This window comes from Pseudopodoces humilis, chromosome 3, assembly GCF_049639895.1.
Source record: "Pseudopodoces humilis isolate 2021_Gansu_Grassland_sample_001 chromosome 3, ASM4963989v1, whole genome shotgun sequence".
Lineage (NCBI taxonomy): Eukaryota > Metazoa > Chordata > Aves > Passeriformes > Paridae > Pseudopodoces > Pseudopodoces humilis.
Window position 1 is genome coordinate 101806094 of NC_142202.1, and position 18124 is coordinate 101824217.

The window sequence follows — 18124 nt, forward strand, 5'->3', positions numbered from 1 at the left end:
AATATTCTCCCTTCTCTCCTTTCCACCCTCCTCTTCTGACATTTTGAAGGAGTGGGAGAGACCTGAGAGAGTATGCAACATTTGGGGTTTTTCTGTTTTTTTTGACAAAAATTCACCTTTCATCACTCCTAAAAACCTTACTGCACTATCTCGTAGTAAGCTCCCTCTCAAATTTCCATGAGAGGAAGCTCAGTTGTCTCAGTGACAGTACAGTTTATTTCATAACAACCATGGTTTTTTTTGCATTTTGACTAAGTATGAACACTTCCATGAAATACCTAAATGTGCATCTGTTGTGGGAATAGGAAATGGATACAGTAAAGTATTTGGCCGCAGAACTAGGCTGGAAGAAAGTACTGAATTAGAGAGTGAGCACATGACCATGGTAGCCTCAAAACACATAAAATTTAAGTAACTGGTTCAAACCAAAAGGCTGCTTTTAAGTACGAAGCAATTTTCAGATGAAAGGTAGAGGAAAGAGACCTCAGAGATAAGTTTCCAGGGTCTATAATGATAATTTCTCATTGTACAATTCTTCTTGAGAACTGAACAGGATCCTGAGGCAAAACTAGTTGCAAGCTGGTTAAACAGCTGTTTCAATACCAAACCCAGTGCATGGCACATTAGATGATTTGACCAACTGTTTCAAGCACCTCTTGAGCATCTTTCCTGGCCAAAAAAGCTAACAGATCTCGACTACGAAATTCTGCCTGACCACAAACCACAATCATCTTGCCTTTAGTGTTTCTTTCATGCTATTTCTACTCCCTACTCTCAAGAGAGTAGAGAAAATGTATTAGAAGCCTGAAAAGAAACAAAGAAAAATAATAAATGGGTTCTAAAACAGACACACAGTGTAGGATATCCACTCTCTCCCTGCACCATTCATCTGGAAAAAATGAGAAATAACTTGGAAGTGCTCAAGAAACATTAACAGCAAGAGTATTAAGTAGTCAGCTGCAGTGACTATATTTAAAGACAGTATTTCATCAGACAAGCCATGCCCTTGCTACCTCAGTTCAGAGTCAAATCTGGCAATTAAGATCTCAGGATGAGTCTGAATCATTGTTCATAAGCATGAAAAAGTACCTTTATGAGATAAAAGGGATCAAAACACCTAAGCCAAGACAGTAGTTCTGCTAAAAAGGCTTCAGAGACAGCTGACACAATAGTGATAAAATGTGCTGGTCTACCATGACAGTCAGATCACAGCACAAATTCTGTGCTGACAAAGTTTCTTATTATCCCAGCTAGCAATTTTTTTCACCAAATTCTGATACAGACAGAGGTTAGATGGGTTCTAGTAAAGCTGATATTGTGGGAATATTAAAATAGCATTCAGAGAGGGAACAAACTGAAATACACCTCATTAAATACGGTGTATAAATCCCTCAGAAAAATTGCCACAAACCAAAATAAAGATACAAAGAACCCCTGGACACTTTATTGCCTTTTCATTTCAGATAAAGTTAGTGAAGACATCTCTAGATCTTTTAATAAAGTAAAACCTAAGAAATCTCATTTCTCTTTTGTGCGTCACAGTAAAGCTATGTAAGAAAGCATGGGTGAAACTTTATGCTAGAAACATCCTTGCAAGTAGGTTTCACTGGGCAAAAAGAAACTCCACATCTAGTAATATATGTTACACACATCAAAGTGCATTATTTCAAAACCAGGCTTTCAGCCAGATGGAGATTACAATAGTTTATAATTTACATTATTACAATGCTTAGAAACCACATGCATTAGGCCAGAATACTTTCTCTGTGGAACATCTTAGTCTGAATGCAAAAGCCTGGTACTAAGCACAAGCTTGTGGCGCAATGAATTTTAGGACGAGCACAAGCAAATAAATACAACCACCCCAGTAACTAGTGGAGTAACAACACAACAGGACACAGGCAAACCAGGAAGTTCCTGGAATGCACTGATGACAACGTCCTTCTCCAAGTCATACAGGAACCAACTAGGAGAGGTGCTGTGCTGGAACTTGTTTTCATCAACAAAGAAGGACTGGGGTGGGGAATGTGATATTCAAGAGCAGCCTGGGCTGCAATAGCCACAAAGACTGCAATAGTGCAATGAGGAGAGTGCACAGAAAATTCACTACTCTGGACTTAAGGGATTTGCCTGGTAGAGTACTATGGGATAAAGCAAAGAGAGATCCAAAAAGGCTGGCTGCTATTGAAGGATAGCCTCCTCCAAGAGCAGGGGCAATGTGTCCCAACAAAGATGTCATCAGGAAAAAAAACCTCTAGGAGGCCTGCAGGGATGCACAAGGAGCGCTTGGAAAAAATTTAAACACCAAAATGAAAGCCTACAGAGGGTGGAAGCAAGGACAGGTACCCTGTGAGGCATACAGAGGAACTGTCCCAGCAGCCAGGGATCAAGTTAGGAAAGCTAAAACACTGTTAGAACTAAATCTTGCCAGGGACACCAAGCACTATAAGAAAAGCTTCTGGTGATAGAAGAAAGACTAGGGAAAATGGGAGTCCTCTCTGGAAGGAAATAACAGACATGGTTACCTGAGACAAAGAAAATAACAGTCACTCAATAACAGTTCTGCATCAGTCTTCACCAGCAAGTGTTCCAGCCATGCTACCAAAGTTGCAGAAAGCAAATGCAGGGACTGGCAGAGTGAAGAAAATCCCCCTGCAGAAAGATTGTGCTCAAGACCATCTAAGGAACCTGAAGGTGTACAAGTCCTGGGTCCTTATGAGATACTTCTGTGGGTTCTGAGGGAGCTGGTAAATGAATTTGCTAGGCCCCTGTCCATCCATTTGAGAAGCTGTGGCAATCTGGTGAAATTCCCACTGACTGGAGAAGGGGAAACAGCCCCCATTTCTTAAAAAAGCATGACCTAGGTACCTGTAGGCTGGTTAGCTTCACCTTGGTACCTGGCAAGATCATGGTGCAGGATCCTCCTGGAAACTATGGTATGGCATAGAAAATCGAAAGATGGCTGGTGACAGCCAGCATGGCTTCACTAAGGGCATACCGTGCCTGACAAAGCTGGTGGACTTCTCTGACAGGGTTACAGAATTGGTGCATGAAGAAAGAGGAACTGCAACTGGCATCATCTACCTGGACTGGTGCAAAGCATTTGACACTGTTCCACATGACATACAAACTGGAGAGATGGATATGACAGATGGACCACTTGGTGGATAAAGAATTGGCTGGGTTGGCTGCATACAAGGAGTTGCATTAAGAGCTAAGTCCAAATGGAGAGCACAGACAAGTGGCACTCCTCAGAAGTTAGTATTGTGACTGGCACTGTTTAACATCTATGACAAAGACAGGGACAGTGGGACTGACTGAGCCCAGAGGAGGCCACAAAGATGCTCAGAGGAATGGAGCACCTTTCCTAGGAGGACACGCTGAGAGGGTTGGGGTTATTCAGAAAGCAGAAGGCACTGGGAAGATGCTAGACCAGCCCTCAAGCACCTAAAGGAGGCCGCACAAGAGTTTCCAAATGGCATGTAGTGATAGGACAAGAGGAATGGCTTTAATGAAACAGGGCAGTTTTATAATAGATTAGATATATGGAAGAAATGCACAAACCCTCCATGGCAGGAAGGTTGCAATTAGATGTTTTTAAGGTCTCTTCCAACCCAAACCACTCTATGAAATACACAGTAACTTATTCTCTGCTGAATGAGCACACAGAGACTTTGGGGTTCTATCAAAACTCTCATATCCACAGATCTAACTCCCCTAACTGAATAAAAATCCCTTCTTTTCATAGTGGCAGTCATAAAAAGAAAAAGTAGGCAGAGCAAGGTAGGTTTACAAATTTATCTTTAAATACTGCAAAATGGAAACTGTAATATTTACTGAGACTTTGTTCTTGATACTATATTGAACTCATATACTATATGCTTCACCTGAGGACTAAAATTCTTTAAAAATATCTGCTTACCTTTGTGACAGCTTTGGAAGAAAAAGTTATTTCATCAATGAAAGTAACAATGTCATCTGGATCAAGTCTATCAAAGTATTTTGAACACATATCGTATGCATGTAGCCACTCATCCATGGTTTCTGGTATTTTTTTAATGAGATGGTGATCACCATTCCAGAAAAGTTTTTGTAACCACACAGCATAAACAGAGCTTTGTGACAGCATGCTGCCATCTTTTTTAGGAATTTTGGGAGCCAGTTTGGAAATAGATAAGATATTTTGACTTGTAAGGGTGGGCTCCAGTGTTTCCAGAGGGTTTTCATTTTCATCTGTTAGTTTTTTGTAATTAAGACCTAGCGACAGAAGGAGAAAGAGGTAAAAGTTATTCATAATTAAATCTTCTAACACTCCACAATTACATGTAAAACAATGAATACACTAGCATCTGCATAAGTAAAAAGACTCTAGCCCATACCCTCTTACAAACATATGTACTGACAGACGTAGATTTGCTGATATCCCAGTGCACGTGAAATTTCTCAGTCCATGGGACAGATTTTAACATTATATATTGCTCCAACAAGGGGGAATGGGTTCAGACTGAAAGGGGGTAGATTTAGACTAGATACATGGAAGAAATCTTTCACTGCGAGGGTGGTGAGGCACTGGCACAGGCTTCCCAGAGACGCTGTGGATGCTCCATTGCAGACAGTGCTCAAGGCCAGGTTGGGTGAGGCTCTAAGCAACCTGGTCTAGTGGAAGGTGTCCCTGCCCATGGCAGGGGGTTTGGAACTGGCTGATTTCTAAGGTCCTTTCCAACCCTCAATCAGTCTGTGATTCTATGATACAACCCAAAAAAGCAGTTTCTCAAAGAACCGAGAACGTATATATAGTATACAGAATCACGCTAGAACTTAAATGTAAACCCTAGGAAACCTCATGCAAGTCAAGGCATAAGTCTCCATTAATTTAAATTATGTATTCTGATCATGTAATAACTGGTCCTTACCACTTAGCAAAAGTTGTAAGGCACTAACCATAAGTAAACTGAATAAGGTCAGCAAGAGATAGGACATGCAGATCCATTTACATCAATATTTCTATAATCAACACTCATGTTACTACTCTGCTTCCTAGAGGAAGAACCTCCTTACAAATTAATTTACCAACAACAGAAATATTTCCAGCAATGATACTATTATATTTTCCTTGTATATAATTTCTAAGATAACTGATTTCTATTGTCATGTTCTTGTTCATATACTTTGGGCCTGCAACCTCTGTAAATACTCAGCTGTTGCTCCTTAACTCCTATCTCTAAACTATGCTGAACACTGAGAATTTTGACTGGGGGTATAATACAAGATTTAATTTTTTACCAAACAAACTGACTAATTTATGTCTGATATATGGTCCTTGGACATCTTTTTTTTTTGTCTTTTCTTTTAATAGCTTTGAAGGTAAACAGTAATTGCTTGGCAGAATTTTCTTGGGCAAGCATCACAAAGCTTGAGGCATCACGGGACTTGAGTGCTGAATAATGTCAGTAAGAACTAAAGGTTATCCCTTCTCTCCAAAAAAAATTATTGACTTTTTCCTTCCTGCAACACATGAATTCATATGCACCATCTTTTCAAACTCTGCAGCACAGTTAGTGTCCAATACACATTAGGTTCCAATATTGGTCAATTAATTCATCCTCACAGAAGGTAATGACATACAGTGTGTATTTTTCATTCTGAAACTGGATTTGGAGTTGTGTAATGAAAATTCAAGACAGTACCCAACTAACAAGCAAATTGAAAGTAGTAGTCAAAACTTCAGAGTCCTTAGCAGCAGTGTATTTTACAGTAATTTTCTCAAAATGTAGGGCTACAGACACCGCTGTAATTCTGGGGAAGCAGAAGGCAACATCAAGTGGAAAATGTAACAAAAAATTATCCTCTTTCAGATGAACAAACGCAAAATGCACGAAGTCCCTAATATGTTCTGTAATTCAGACTCTTGAAAGGTAAACTTTCTTAAGTCCTTTGAGAATATTCATGTTAAACTTGTAGTGTTAGAAATGATACTCTAGGAACTTGCTATTTTTCATTAAAAATTTCATTATGAAATATTGCCAATAATTTTACTTGCATCACTAACAGAAACCTGTTCTTAACTAGTTTTTTCTTGCTGTGATCAAATAAATTTCCAGTAAAACAAAGAGAAGAAACTTATGTCTATATTAGTTTTATTCATCTCCTTTGCTCACAGAAAAAAGCTATTACCTTGAAAACAAACTAGCTAAGTATAATCATGCCAATACTTATATAACAAAAAAATAAATACAGTTATAAAGAAAACAAAAAGGTACTCTCCTACCTGGTGCAACTGCTTTGAATTTTTTCAGGAGTCGGATGTGAGTTTCAGGTTTAAGAGTGCGGTTCACAACTTCTGAGCAGCCACAGTTTTCCAGGAGCGTAAAATAGTAAAGCAACCGCTGGTGATCTTGGCCTTCAATACTTGGGTAAACATATTTAGCCATGTGTTCATGAAAGGTTTCAGGACTGGTTTTCAAAACCTCAAACAGACCAAGACTTTGTGCTCTTTCTTCAATTTCCAGTGTTGATAACCTGTGTTTAGAAATAACTTTTTGCTTAAAGGCCTGGATGTGCCATGAAAAACTCATACAACTGTACACCTGGGAGACAGGACAATCCTTTCCTCTCTTTAGGGTCTCACAAACATTTAGATAACTGTACACTCTATAAACAAAAGCTAAGCAACTCTTTTATTTCCCAGTCCAGTTACCTGTTAACTTGGACATGCAGACTAAGGATTATGAATACTGAAGTGGAATTCAACGCAGAATTTCATATCTGTGAGTATAGCTATATCTAAAAGGAAAAATACATCCAGTGTAAAGGAAGACTTTATTAAACAAAAGAACCAACCACTTGTGGCTGAATCCTGCTCGAAGATCCTACTGCCCAGTTAGAAGCTTTCCCAATCCATTATATTCTGTTTCTCTAGCTGATGAGTACCTGTGCACACCCTGAGAGATATTATCACTGAAAATTGGTTCTTGCCCAGCAATTAATCTATTTGGCACTAATATTCACATTTAGGAAAGTTTACCAAGACTTTGACAGTTTAACAAGTTGTTTCTCAAACTGTCATCCATGAAAGCTTATGAAAATATCAGTAAGCCTTGGGTTGACCTCAGTCAGTCTCACTGCTTCAGGAAATTCTTTCCTGAATCTTTTGAAAAGAACACATTAGCTCTTTCACAGCATGAATTCAGACACCTCCAGCTGACTACAGAAAAGATAATCACTCCTTTTTCCCTTAGCTGGGAGAAAAATGAGTACATACCATCTTAAGTTTATATCTTTCTCAACTGAAAGTTTTTCCTAAATCTGAGGAAGGAAGTAACCTACAGACGATTCCTACCTCAAGTCCCCCCCAGAGTTCAATCATATGGCGCATTAGATAGTACATTTCATTTGGAAATCTGATGTCTTCTAATACCATTTGATTCTCCTTTACCTTTAAAACTGATTAAATTAGAATTTCATCATTTCCCTCCCCAAATATATATGCTGTTAGTGTTTCTCTTTAACATCCAAGTAAAATGTCTCAGTTTATTTTTTAAGATTATTTTGTTACAGCAAATACCACAAACACAACCTTAATTAAACTAAATTATATTATTAAATTGTATGAACAAGATTGGCAGATGTTTGCAGTGTGTTTTTAGGGCAGGGCTAATTGTGTATAGGAAGAGTTTATGGTGTTCCAGTTGTTCCAGAACAAGAGGTTCTGTGATAGATAAACAAAATTTCATGTTGCTGAAATAGTAAGTTGCATTTTATAGAGTTTTGATAATCAAATGTGATCTGATTCCTCAAAAGAAGTAACTAAATTTCCACTTAATTTTTATAAAATGCCATTCTGAACAATTTTCAGACTCATATTCCACAAAAAAAGTCATAATTCTTTGTCATCAGTAATCAAAGAAATAGTTAATACAAACTATGTTAATACAAACTGAAGCTCTTCTGAGCTTCTCCCTATGTAATGTGGCTTATAGAAATACTGCATATTTGGTAAAAGAGATTAAGTCTTAGAATAAACTTCATTTCAGTTCAGAACGAATGCATAATGAAACATGTATTATTAATGCCATAATCCCAAGACTCAAATATACTGTAATGATCATTTGCTGTCAATCATTTTTAAAATGAGATTACAATACAATGAAAACATGCTCAGCAGCATATTATGCTATTATACATCAACTTTTAAGACTTCTTTTGATTTTAACTAGGGAAAATATGGTTACTCTGTACTTCTGTGATTTCAGAATTCTATGAATACTAACTCAAGGAGGACAAGAACAAAGAAAACGATTGAAAACTGTTTCGAAACACCTTAGATAATATTCTAGTCACAGAGAAGACAGCTGACTCTTTCACCCCAGTGCTGCCGCGTTTATATCCTGACTGTTTTGTTTAAAGCAGTAAATAATTTAGCAGCATCAAAATTTAGAGAGTATAACTTCTGTTTTCTGGAGGAAGTGAAGAAAATCTCAGAACATTACTTCATCTTCTCCAGACAATTCACCAGGCTTTGTTTTTTATCCCTCATATTTTATACAATGTTCTAATGCTTTTTAATAGTTAATGTTAAGAGAGGTATAAACACTGCAAGCTAAAGGTGGTTTAAGAATTTAACACTTGAAACAAACCAAATTAGTTTGATCATGTCTGTCAGAACAGCAGGTAAGAGCTGCTGCATTACACAGGGAGTTCTACATCACTGTCATCTGCACGTGCTATTCAGGCAAGTAGCTTGGTCTTCCATCAAATGAGTTTATTCCTCTTTCAGTAGGAAAAAATTGCCTAACATGATGTAAGAAGTTAAAATAAATTAACTAAAAAATAAAGGCCCTGAAGCCACCTTGGAATAGAGACTATAAGCACCCCTCCCCTTATGCCACGGCAGCTCCAGGTTTGGTTGGCTATAATCCTGTAGGCTAGAACAGCTTCAGTAAAACATAGTTAATAGAAGGAGTGTGCTTCTATCAAAAACTGAAACTGAAATTAAGAGATGTGTGATATGAATAGGGAGCTCAAATATATTTATTTCCTCTATTATGTAGAATAGATATCAATAAAGAACAAAAAGCAAAAAGATTGAGAAACTATCATATTTCAGGATATATTACAGGGACTGTAAGAGTAACTACAGGATAAGTTGGTACTGGAAGAGAGAACTAAACATTCAAAGTTGTGGAAATCTGAACACTGAAACAAAAGTCCTGGAATACTCTGAAGAACAGTAAGACGTATATGGACTTTTAACCTTGGCTGCAACACCAGTTTTCAAGGCCGATTGCAGAAGCATTACGTGGAAAAGACAAAAATTCCCATACTATCCCAACACAAGACAAATGAACACACAATCCAAACTCCACCCCTAATATAATGCAATTCTGTCATAAATTACCATTTATTTCTATGTAACAGAATTGTATGTGCATTTGCAGAGGAGAAAACTTACCCACTGTCAGTGAATAAAAATTCCAGATGGGTCATGTAAACTTCCCAAAGTGGAACACTGTATCGCTGAGCCAAAGAAATAGCAATTTTATAGACATTTTCTTCAAGTGTCCTGGTAGAGGACAGACATGAGAGAAAATACGGAAAAGTTATGTTAAGCTCTATGAGACATAACATGAAAAAAAACCCTTACATTAGAAAACTAATTATTTGTTTTTATTATTATTTTTTCATAAAAAAAGAACACAGCAAAAATTTTAAAATAAAAATACATTAAGTGTGTCTTCCTGCATTTACTTATACTTGGCACTCCATTTGGGAAAAAAAAAATACAAGAAAATAACTACACAGTTATTTCCAAGATAGGAACCTACTCCACAAACACTGGTTCTCAATGGCAACTTCTACTCAACCCTGTGCAAAAGGCAAAAACCTCAGCTTTCATTTAATTTAAATTACAAAGTGATGAAGTATGTAACTTGACACTGTTAGCATTTATTTGATTTAGTTGCAGCACCTACATTGTTTTAGCACAACTGGTATATAAATCCTCAAAAGCTCTTCCTAGTAGTTCACAGACAGAAAGTCCTAGTATTTGTACACTAAAAGGTGTGTAGATGTCCAGCTCACTCTGTCCTAAGATATTTAAAACTGCTCTTCTGTTAGTGCCTAATCCGTTTGACACAACAATAGATGGAGAATATGGTAATATATGAAAGGCTATAGTTAATGTCATACTAATCTTTACTAATCCAGTCTAGTATGGTTCAAATAGAGACAGCTGGTTCCTAGGCTGGCATAGAAGCAATACTATTAAGGCAAATGCTGGGATTTTTAGTTTTACTTTGCTTGGGTTGCATCTTTTCTATTCAGGATAATTCCACACAAAACACAATCTAAGTGTAATTATTTCCTAACAGGCCTGTCATGAACAAGTTTTTTCAAATGTATTTAATGTGAATACTTGAGTGGATCTGCCTGAGCAGGGAGGTTGGGCAAGATGACCTCCAGAGGCCCCTTCCAAGCTCAGCCATTCTATGATTGAGTGAAAGAGGAAGATGGTATGAATGCTTTAGTTGCAAAATGATCCAGTCAATCATACAAAAAAGGAGTGGCTCCTGGAACCAGTGGGATCCATTCCTCCTGGAACTTTAGAAGCTATACCACAATCCTCCCTTCCTGTCTAAGAGTAGCATGCAGCAGCAGCCTAAGGCAATGGTGGTTTAAGGAAATGATACCATCTAAATTAAGAACAGTACAATCAATTTATTAATTGTCAAGATAACAACAAAAACAAGCAGCTGTTGCACAATGAAAAGCTGAAAAAAAAAGGTCCATTACCTTGCAAAGAATCTTAACTTACTTTTACACACCCCTTTTCTTGCCCAGCCCTGACTGCATGTCAGTGTGAGCCCAAAAGAATCCTCACTGAAGGCTCCAGCAGAGGCACACTTTTAATGGATTTTGGTGTTGTTTCACCAAGACTGGTGCAAACCCAATAAACAACAGCCCCCAAAGATATATACCAAATACAGAAGGTAAGAACAGACAACTACTGGTTAGGTAGTTTTAGCAAATTGCTCCTTCTAGTACAAAGCTGTTTTGTAAATAAGATGCAATCTTTTCCAGGTGTTCTTCCTTCAAACAGCACTTCATAAAAGATTAGAAAACATGAGGCATTTAATTAAAACGTAAGAACAAATATACTACACAACTACATTGAATTTGTGCATCTTTTTCATTAGAAAATGCAGATTAAGACTCCACTGAGAAGATTAAAGCAAGAAATTGCAAGCTGAACAAGTAATTAACTAGATCTTTGCAACTGCCCAATATGGAAGTGCCACTCTCATTCATACACTTCTTCTAACCCTTTCATATTATGTTTCTACCTCTACTTATTGTAAGGAACTTTCTCTTCATAATTACTTTATTTTACAAGAGACAGTATCTATGAACTCTTGGGTGACAATGTAACTAACCCTGCTATAATCAAAGTAAGTATCTGTAATAACAGAAGACTGCTTGTATTGAAGTTGCTGTAGGTAGTCATTGAGATGTAACCAAGTGACACACTAGATATACGTGCTTAATAACAATATATATGAAGCAGGTAATTCTAATGGAAACATTAACAGATGATTACATGCCATTTTTATGAATCCAGTGACAAAATCTGTGCAGGTACAGATTTCACAGATGTAAAGCATCAGCTTAGTGTTCAAAACCTGACCTTATACAACTACTCTAGTATAGCAATTCCGTTTAGTAGCAAATTTCTATTGGAACTGTAGCTATGAGTAGCTACACATGTGGAAAACTGAAAATATTGAAATATGCTCTTCAAAAGCTTTATGAAAACATCAGTTTAAAGTCTGAGATTATATTTAAAGCTTCTTATGGCAGAGAACTCTTCCTTGGACAGTCTGTCAACTATTCAGCTGTGACTGTCCCTAAAACGTAAGTCACAACTTGCTCACAGCTTGAAGTACCTGCATGCAGATATTAATTAGAGTGGGTTTTTTTTAAATTAAAAGTACTATCCTATATCTTTCTATTTTTCTATTCTGGATTTCTGAAAGGTGAGATAAAAGCATGCTAAATATCAGAACATATGGAGTGAAGTACTTCCAAATGACTACAAGAAAAAAAATATAGTGATATACAGTAGTTCTAACTATAACAGAGTTTAATAACTTTTTTTTTTTTTTAAAATATAGTTCATTCCAAACTTTGATGCATGGGCATACCCTAATAGATTGCTAGGACAGATTTACAGGAGATAAAAGAGACAAACCTTCACCTATGCTCTGCTTTCATTAATCCCTTATTAACTTTAATATTAGCAGTTAGTAAATGAAGAGTTATAGATTCAATTATAAATACATTTATTTGAGCAACATTTCATTTAAGTAGAGCAGTTACATAGAAAAAGCTCCAACTGTAGTAGCATTACAGTGCAAATCTCCAAAGGAAGTAAATTAGCTCTCTAAAGGTCAGCAGTACTTTCAATTTACTCTCCTAATTTAAAGCTTAAAGCTATTCCATTCTAAAACAGAGAAAACAAACCTAAGAGACATTACTTACTCTGCCAATCCTAGTATTGTTTCTCTCTTGTACTGTGCATCAGCTGTAAATCTCTGCACATCCACTCCTTTACCAAGTCCTTGCAGAGTCTGAGCTTGAGTGAAGTCAAGCAGTCTTTCATTGTAGTAATGCAGCAGATTTATCAAAGTGGTGATTTCTTCAGGCCAGTCTGCATGGGCATACTGAGTAACATGCTTTGTGACCATCTGAATCAGCTCTTTTGGATCAGCCTGCAAAAATAATTGACAACAAACTAAAAAAAACCAAATCCCTGTTAATGCTGAACAAAAAATTATCAATATATAACTGATCCCTGTGTTTGGAACTTGGGAGATTTGTTTCCATTTCTGAGAAATTTTAAGTAAATAGAATTTAAAATTTTCTGTAAGGCCTATTTGCTCTGATGTTATCTCTGTGGAATGTTTTAGACTACTCCATATGATACAAGTATTAAAAAATACAACCAAACTTACCAAATTAATAGTAAAAAGTGTTTCACTGTGACTGAATTTACTTCTTTTTGAATTCCTCATTTTCTTTACACTGAACTAGTCAACTGATTGGTCAAACACTAAACTCTAAGAAAAGTTACTGAATTTCTGATACCCTTCTATTACACAGAACTGAAAAGAGGAATAGCTATTAAGGGTTGAGCACTTCTGAAGAGGTACTGCAGGATCCACAAATTGCATGAGTCATTGCCTACACCTTGAAGCTTCAAAGAATTAAATAATGCTCATCTATGGACTACAGCAACCTTAGTTTTCAAACTACATTAATCACAAATAAGACTTACTTTTCTGTGTTAGAAATTACACACCAAGTGTATCAATTCTAAACAATTAACTTCTGTAGTCAAAAACCCTCATAGCAAAGCTACAATTTAGAACACAAAGCATGAAAAACGAATGCATGTACTGTGGAGTGTTCCAAATTATTTTGAGATCTGGACAGTGGCTATGCCGAGGCATATCCACTTGAACAGAGCTCTGTGTAATATGTAAACTCCTGGCTTACTCAATACTTTGATTTCTCTCTTCCATGAAAAATGAGGGCACCAGCAGCTCAGTGCCAAATAGAAGCACTGTGACTTCTGTGTGGCATCCACTAAGGAAAGAATACTTCCAAAAGAGCCACCAAAAAATACCTTGGGATTCCAGTGTAGTTGAAATATTTCCTAAGAGAAACAGCTGTTGTAACTGCTGTGTTCTCAGAAATGCTGAGTGTACCAGAGCAATATACTTTGGTTTTCTACTACAGGATTATTCTGCTACATTAGAAGATAAACTTGTGAAGATTGACTAGAGCACACAGCTGGATAAAACATGCACCAAGAGTTTAAACCTTGAGGCGTGCTTTATTTTTTCCGTGACTTGCTGGTCATTCTAAATTGATTTTTTTTCAACTCTTAATTGACAGGCTGCTCACCAAGTCACATTAAATGCTACAGGGCATCCTTTTTCCACTCCACAATACACTTCTGAAGCCCTCCAAACACTGCAAACTCATTGGTTTTATAAACAACAGCAGTACTTCTTTCAAGGCTGCTTAGGAGATTGGTACTAGAATAATAAAACCTCACAAAAAGAGACAGGCAAGCAGAGCAGTGCCTCTACAACACAATTATATCAGCTGGAAACCCATCCACAGCTTATTATGTACCCTGGTATCTCATTCTATGTGATACACTAGAAAACAGAGCATGGAGACAGGGAAAGTCAGAGCAAGAGAATGAAACGTTTAACATAACTGCCTAAAACCTCCAGTCTGCTGAGAAAGGCAGGTTCCTTTGACAACCTATGGGAGTAAATTTGCTCTCTTTTGTTAGATTTCCCCTCTCTCCATTAAGGCCCCATTTGTTATATTTCTGTAAAAGCACCTGTGTGTAAAAGCTTCCATGCTACCCGTTTATGGTCCCAAGGACTTTATTTGGAAATAATGTCTTGGGGTCTATTGGTCCTACCAGTGTCAAGTTTAGAATAAAAGAATCCAATGCTATGTGAATACCCATGGATATATACCCACACATATAAACGGCAAAATAAAATGCAAACTCTTCAATCTAGAAGATAAAAATTATACATTTAAATTAAGAAAATGCAACTGAAGTTTTTTTTACTGAAAGTAGTTGCCAGAGATTGTCTTATTTTCTTCACCACCAGAAATCTTTCAATCAAGTGATACCCTCTTACCTCTTAAAAAACCTACAGCCCAAACTATTGCAGCATATGAATCCAAAATTAGTTTAGAGAACTCTTGACAGTCTCCTGTTTGGTATCAAGATGCAGAGAACTTGTATTTCATAATTTTAAGTATTAATTTTTTTACATCTCTACATTTTATTAATACATATCTTTTAGAAGAAAAACAAAATTATTTCTATATCCATTAGATACCTAATCAATTAGACATGCTTGTTCTAATGAACAGTGAGAGAAGTCACTACAGCTGTATCGTCAGCTTTCAAAAAATGTTTTAACAAATTTAAACTGAAAAAACCGTAACAACTAGCTAGTAACAGTACCTGGCCATGAAGAAAATCAGCAAAATCAGCAAAGTCTGAATCTTACTGCAGCATTCACAGAGTTTATAAATTCTTGGATTTTCTTCAAATTGTATCAGACAGCAATTTGTGTGAATACAAATTAATTTTGACAAGTAAGACCAATAAGATGCCATATTCAACTTGTTCCCTTTCTAACATCACCTGTCAAAAACCATACCAACACCCCCCAACAGCTGCTACACAATTCTCTGTTGGTTTTTGAGTCCTTTGGCCAGTTAAAAATTGTGCTTAGGTGTCCAACTCCCTGATTTACCAGATTATCTTCTCCAATACTTATAGATAGATGTTTGAAAAAGATCCTTCTCTCTGGTAATCATGCAGGAAGGTTATTTTACATGTATACACTGTTAACATATGGTAAGTTTCCAGAGAAGCCACCAGAGCTGACCCAAATATATTACACCCTTAACTCAGAAGCCTCCTCAGCATTGCCAGGGGAAATCCCTCAGGAACCACCTGCCAATGCATTTTACTTGGGCAAACACTGTATTTGTGTGGACACAGGTCTTACTCAGGAATTAAGAAAAAAACAAAATGGAGGGAAAAGAAAAAGCACACATCACTTTAGCATAACATTAATGTAATTTCATGCTATTAGATGTGATTTACTCAGCACAGGTCAGGTTTCCACCCCTGTTGCCCCACTGGTCATTACCAATAAGCCCCAGCAGGAATTCAGGGTCCATCTGAATAAATGTTTTGAAGCAGCTCTTCTTTTTTGACCACCCTCTGGAAGGGACATCGGTGAAGCCCTTCAATGTATATGCCACTGTAATAGTATAAAGGCAACACTGGTTTTAAGAGTAAATAGGAGATTTTGATTTTGGAATGCCTTCATTCTTATGCCTGAATTAATCTTCAATTTTTGGGGCTTTTTTCCTGGCAAGCTGGTATGTCTTTTTCCTCTTCCAATATATTTAAGACTTAATTCAGTCATTACACAGTCTACACGTTAGAAACAAATAAACAAAACAAAAAAATGTGTGAGCTGTAATGCTGTTCCTCTCCTGCTCAGGAAGTGGCAATAATTTTACAACTATGGCAATACTAATAAGAAAATAGTAATAAAATAAAAAAAATATAAAATAAAACATTCTACTGTGAATACTTTATCACTGATGTAGTATTAGATCACTGTAAGGCTGTATGGCTTGCTTACTTCTTTTAAGACCAAGAATCCATCCAATTGTTCTTAAAAACATATTATTCTTTTGATTCTGTTTTTAATGTAAATAATCTACAGCCTGCAATACAGAAATAAGCAGAAAAACTGAGTAGAAAAACTGCTTCGATCACCAGAGGCCAATCTGTTCATAATCAGCTCAAAGACAAAACTGACACTGGACCTTTCTGGATTGAGGTTGCAAAGCACTTCCATCACCTTTTGGACTGCACTCTTTTGGCAATGGTCAAAAGCTGACACTGTGGTCAGCCACAGAGATCCAAAGGGGGAGGCAGAGGACATGTTCCCTTGTGCCCAGATCCCTGTAACTTCTCGTTTGTTTTACACCATTTTAAGCAATCCTAAGAAAGAAATCATGCACCAGAGAGTCACATACACCAAGCAAAATCCTCATGGTTAGCAAAACAAGGAGATGACAGCACATGAGAAAGGGTGACCAGGGAGGAGGGTGTAACATTCCTGCTGCAGACACACTTGTACTTGGCCCATTTCCCTGCCTCTGCAGTTGCTGCCCATTACCAGTGCAGCTAGGAAACAAACCTCACCTCTAAAACACATTTATAATTCAGAAATGAGAGCTGTAGCAACTTGTAGCAACTGCCACAGTCCCTGCTGCAAGAGATTCAACGTGCTACAAATTTGATGGAAGGGAAGGCAAGAAAAAAAGAATGAAGTGAAGCACCTAAGACAATAATTTTCCTCACATACTGAAGCAGGATAAAAGATTTACAGGAATGAAACAGCTCACTCAGGAACTAAAATCGTGAACGTGCCTGTTCACTAAGGAAATATACTCCATCTCTCCACAGGACAGCTTATTTCATTAATTAAATTAATGACACTTGGCTTCAACTTAGAAGTTGAAGCTGCTACACTGTGAATCAAGAGTACTTTAACTTAGATACACCACCACATTTAGGGTGGCCAACCTTCTGTATCACAGCTGTCTCACATCTGATCTGCCCAAAGCAAAACATAAAATGTATGGCTAAAATGGAAGACCAGAACATCTCAGAAATGAACCTTTACTGTCACATCACTCAACTGCGAGGACACCTCAACACTACTGCGCTTCCACTGCTACAGCTACATGTATTGTGTGACAACAGTTTTGTTCAGGATCAGCTTTCACAACCATTTTTCAAATGGGTATAGGAAGCAGCAGAGCTCATCATTCACCAGTGAAACCACACCAGGTCAATATAAAATAATACCTACCAGAATATCTTCCATAAGCTACAAGATGCATCAAGTTGTACAAACTTATTTAGAAAATGAAGTAGACAATCAAAGGTGACCAACAGCTTTTTGAAGCAGTCTTACCCTAGCCAAGCGGCTTTATACTCTTTTACATTCCTTTTCCAAACTTCTGTACCTGTTTTCTCCAGCCAGTGAGCAACATGGATTTTACAGGCAGCCTGCTTAAAATTTGCTAATCATCTATTACTAAACCTATAAGACTTACATAATTAGCCATTAAAAAAATATTCTATTTTAGATTTAAAATCTTAAATCATCTATCAGAAGATTTTGTAACATACTCTAATATCTCAGCTACATTTAAGTATAATGGTTTTAAAGCCTGTCCATACACTTAAAAAATGTTTCTGACCACAGTATGGTACATAGTACTGCAAACAAGATATTTCTTACTGTATTCAAAAATTTATATCTGGATTATGTAGATCCAGGAATGCAGCTGTGGACTTAAAATTACCCAGCCTCTCTTCCTACCTTTACCACAGATTTCATGCAGATGTCTCTTTTATTCCAAGGACTGAATGTTTTACAGTTTCATTCCAGATGTATAACTGTATAAAAAAAAAAAAAAAAGCTAC

General features: G+C 37.0%; 1 protein-coding gene across 1 annotated transcript in view; it reads right to left on the reverse strand.

Annotated features, from left to right (window-relative positions):
• Positions 1-18124, reverse strand: part of NBAS (NBAS subunit of NRZ tethering complex) — a 161626-nt gene that overhangs the window by 51065 nt on the left and 92437 nt on the right. The window contains exons 41-44 of the mRNA XM_005521850.3: positions 12538-12767; positions 9452-9562; positions 6269-6519; positions 3923-4257 (exon numbers count right to left, since the gene is read on the reverse strand). Coding sequence (XP_005521907.3) covers positions 3923-4257; positions 6269-6519; positions 9452-9562; positions 12538-12767 — 927 coding nt within the window. The remainder of the gene's footprint in view (positions 1-3922; positions 4258-6268; positions 6520-9451; positions 9563-12537; positions 12768-18124) is intronic.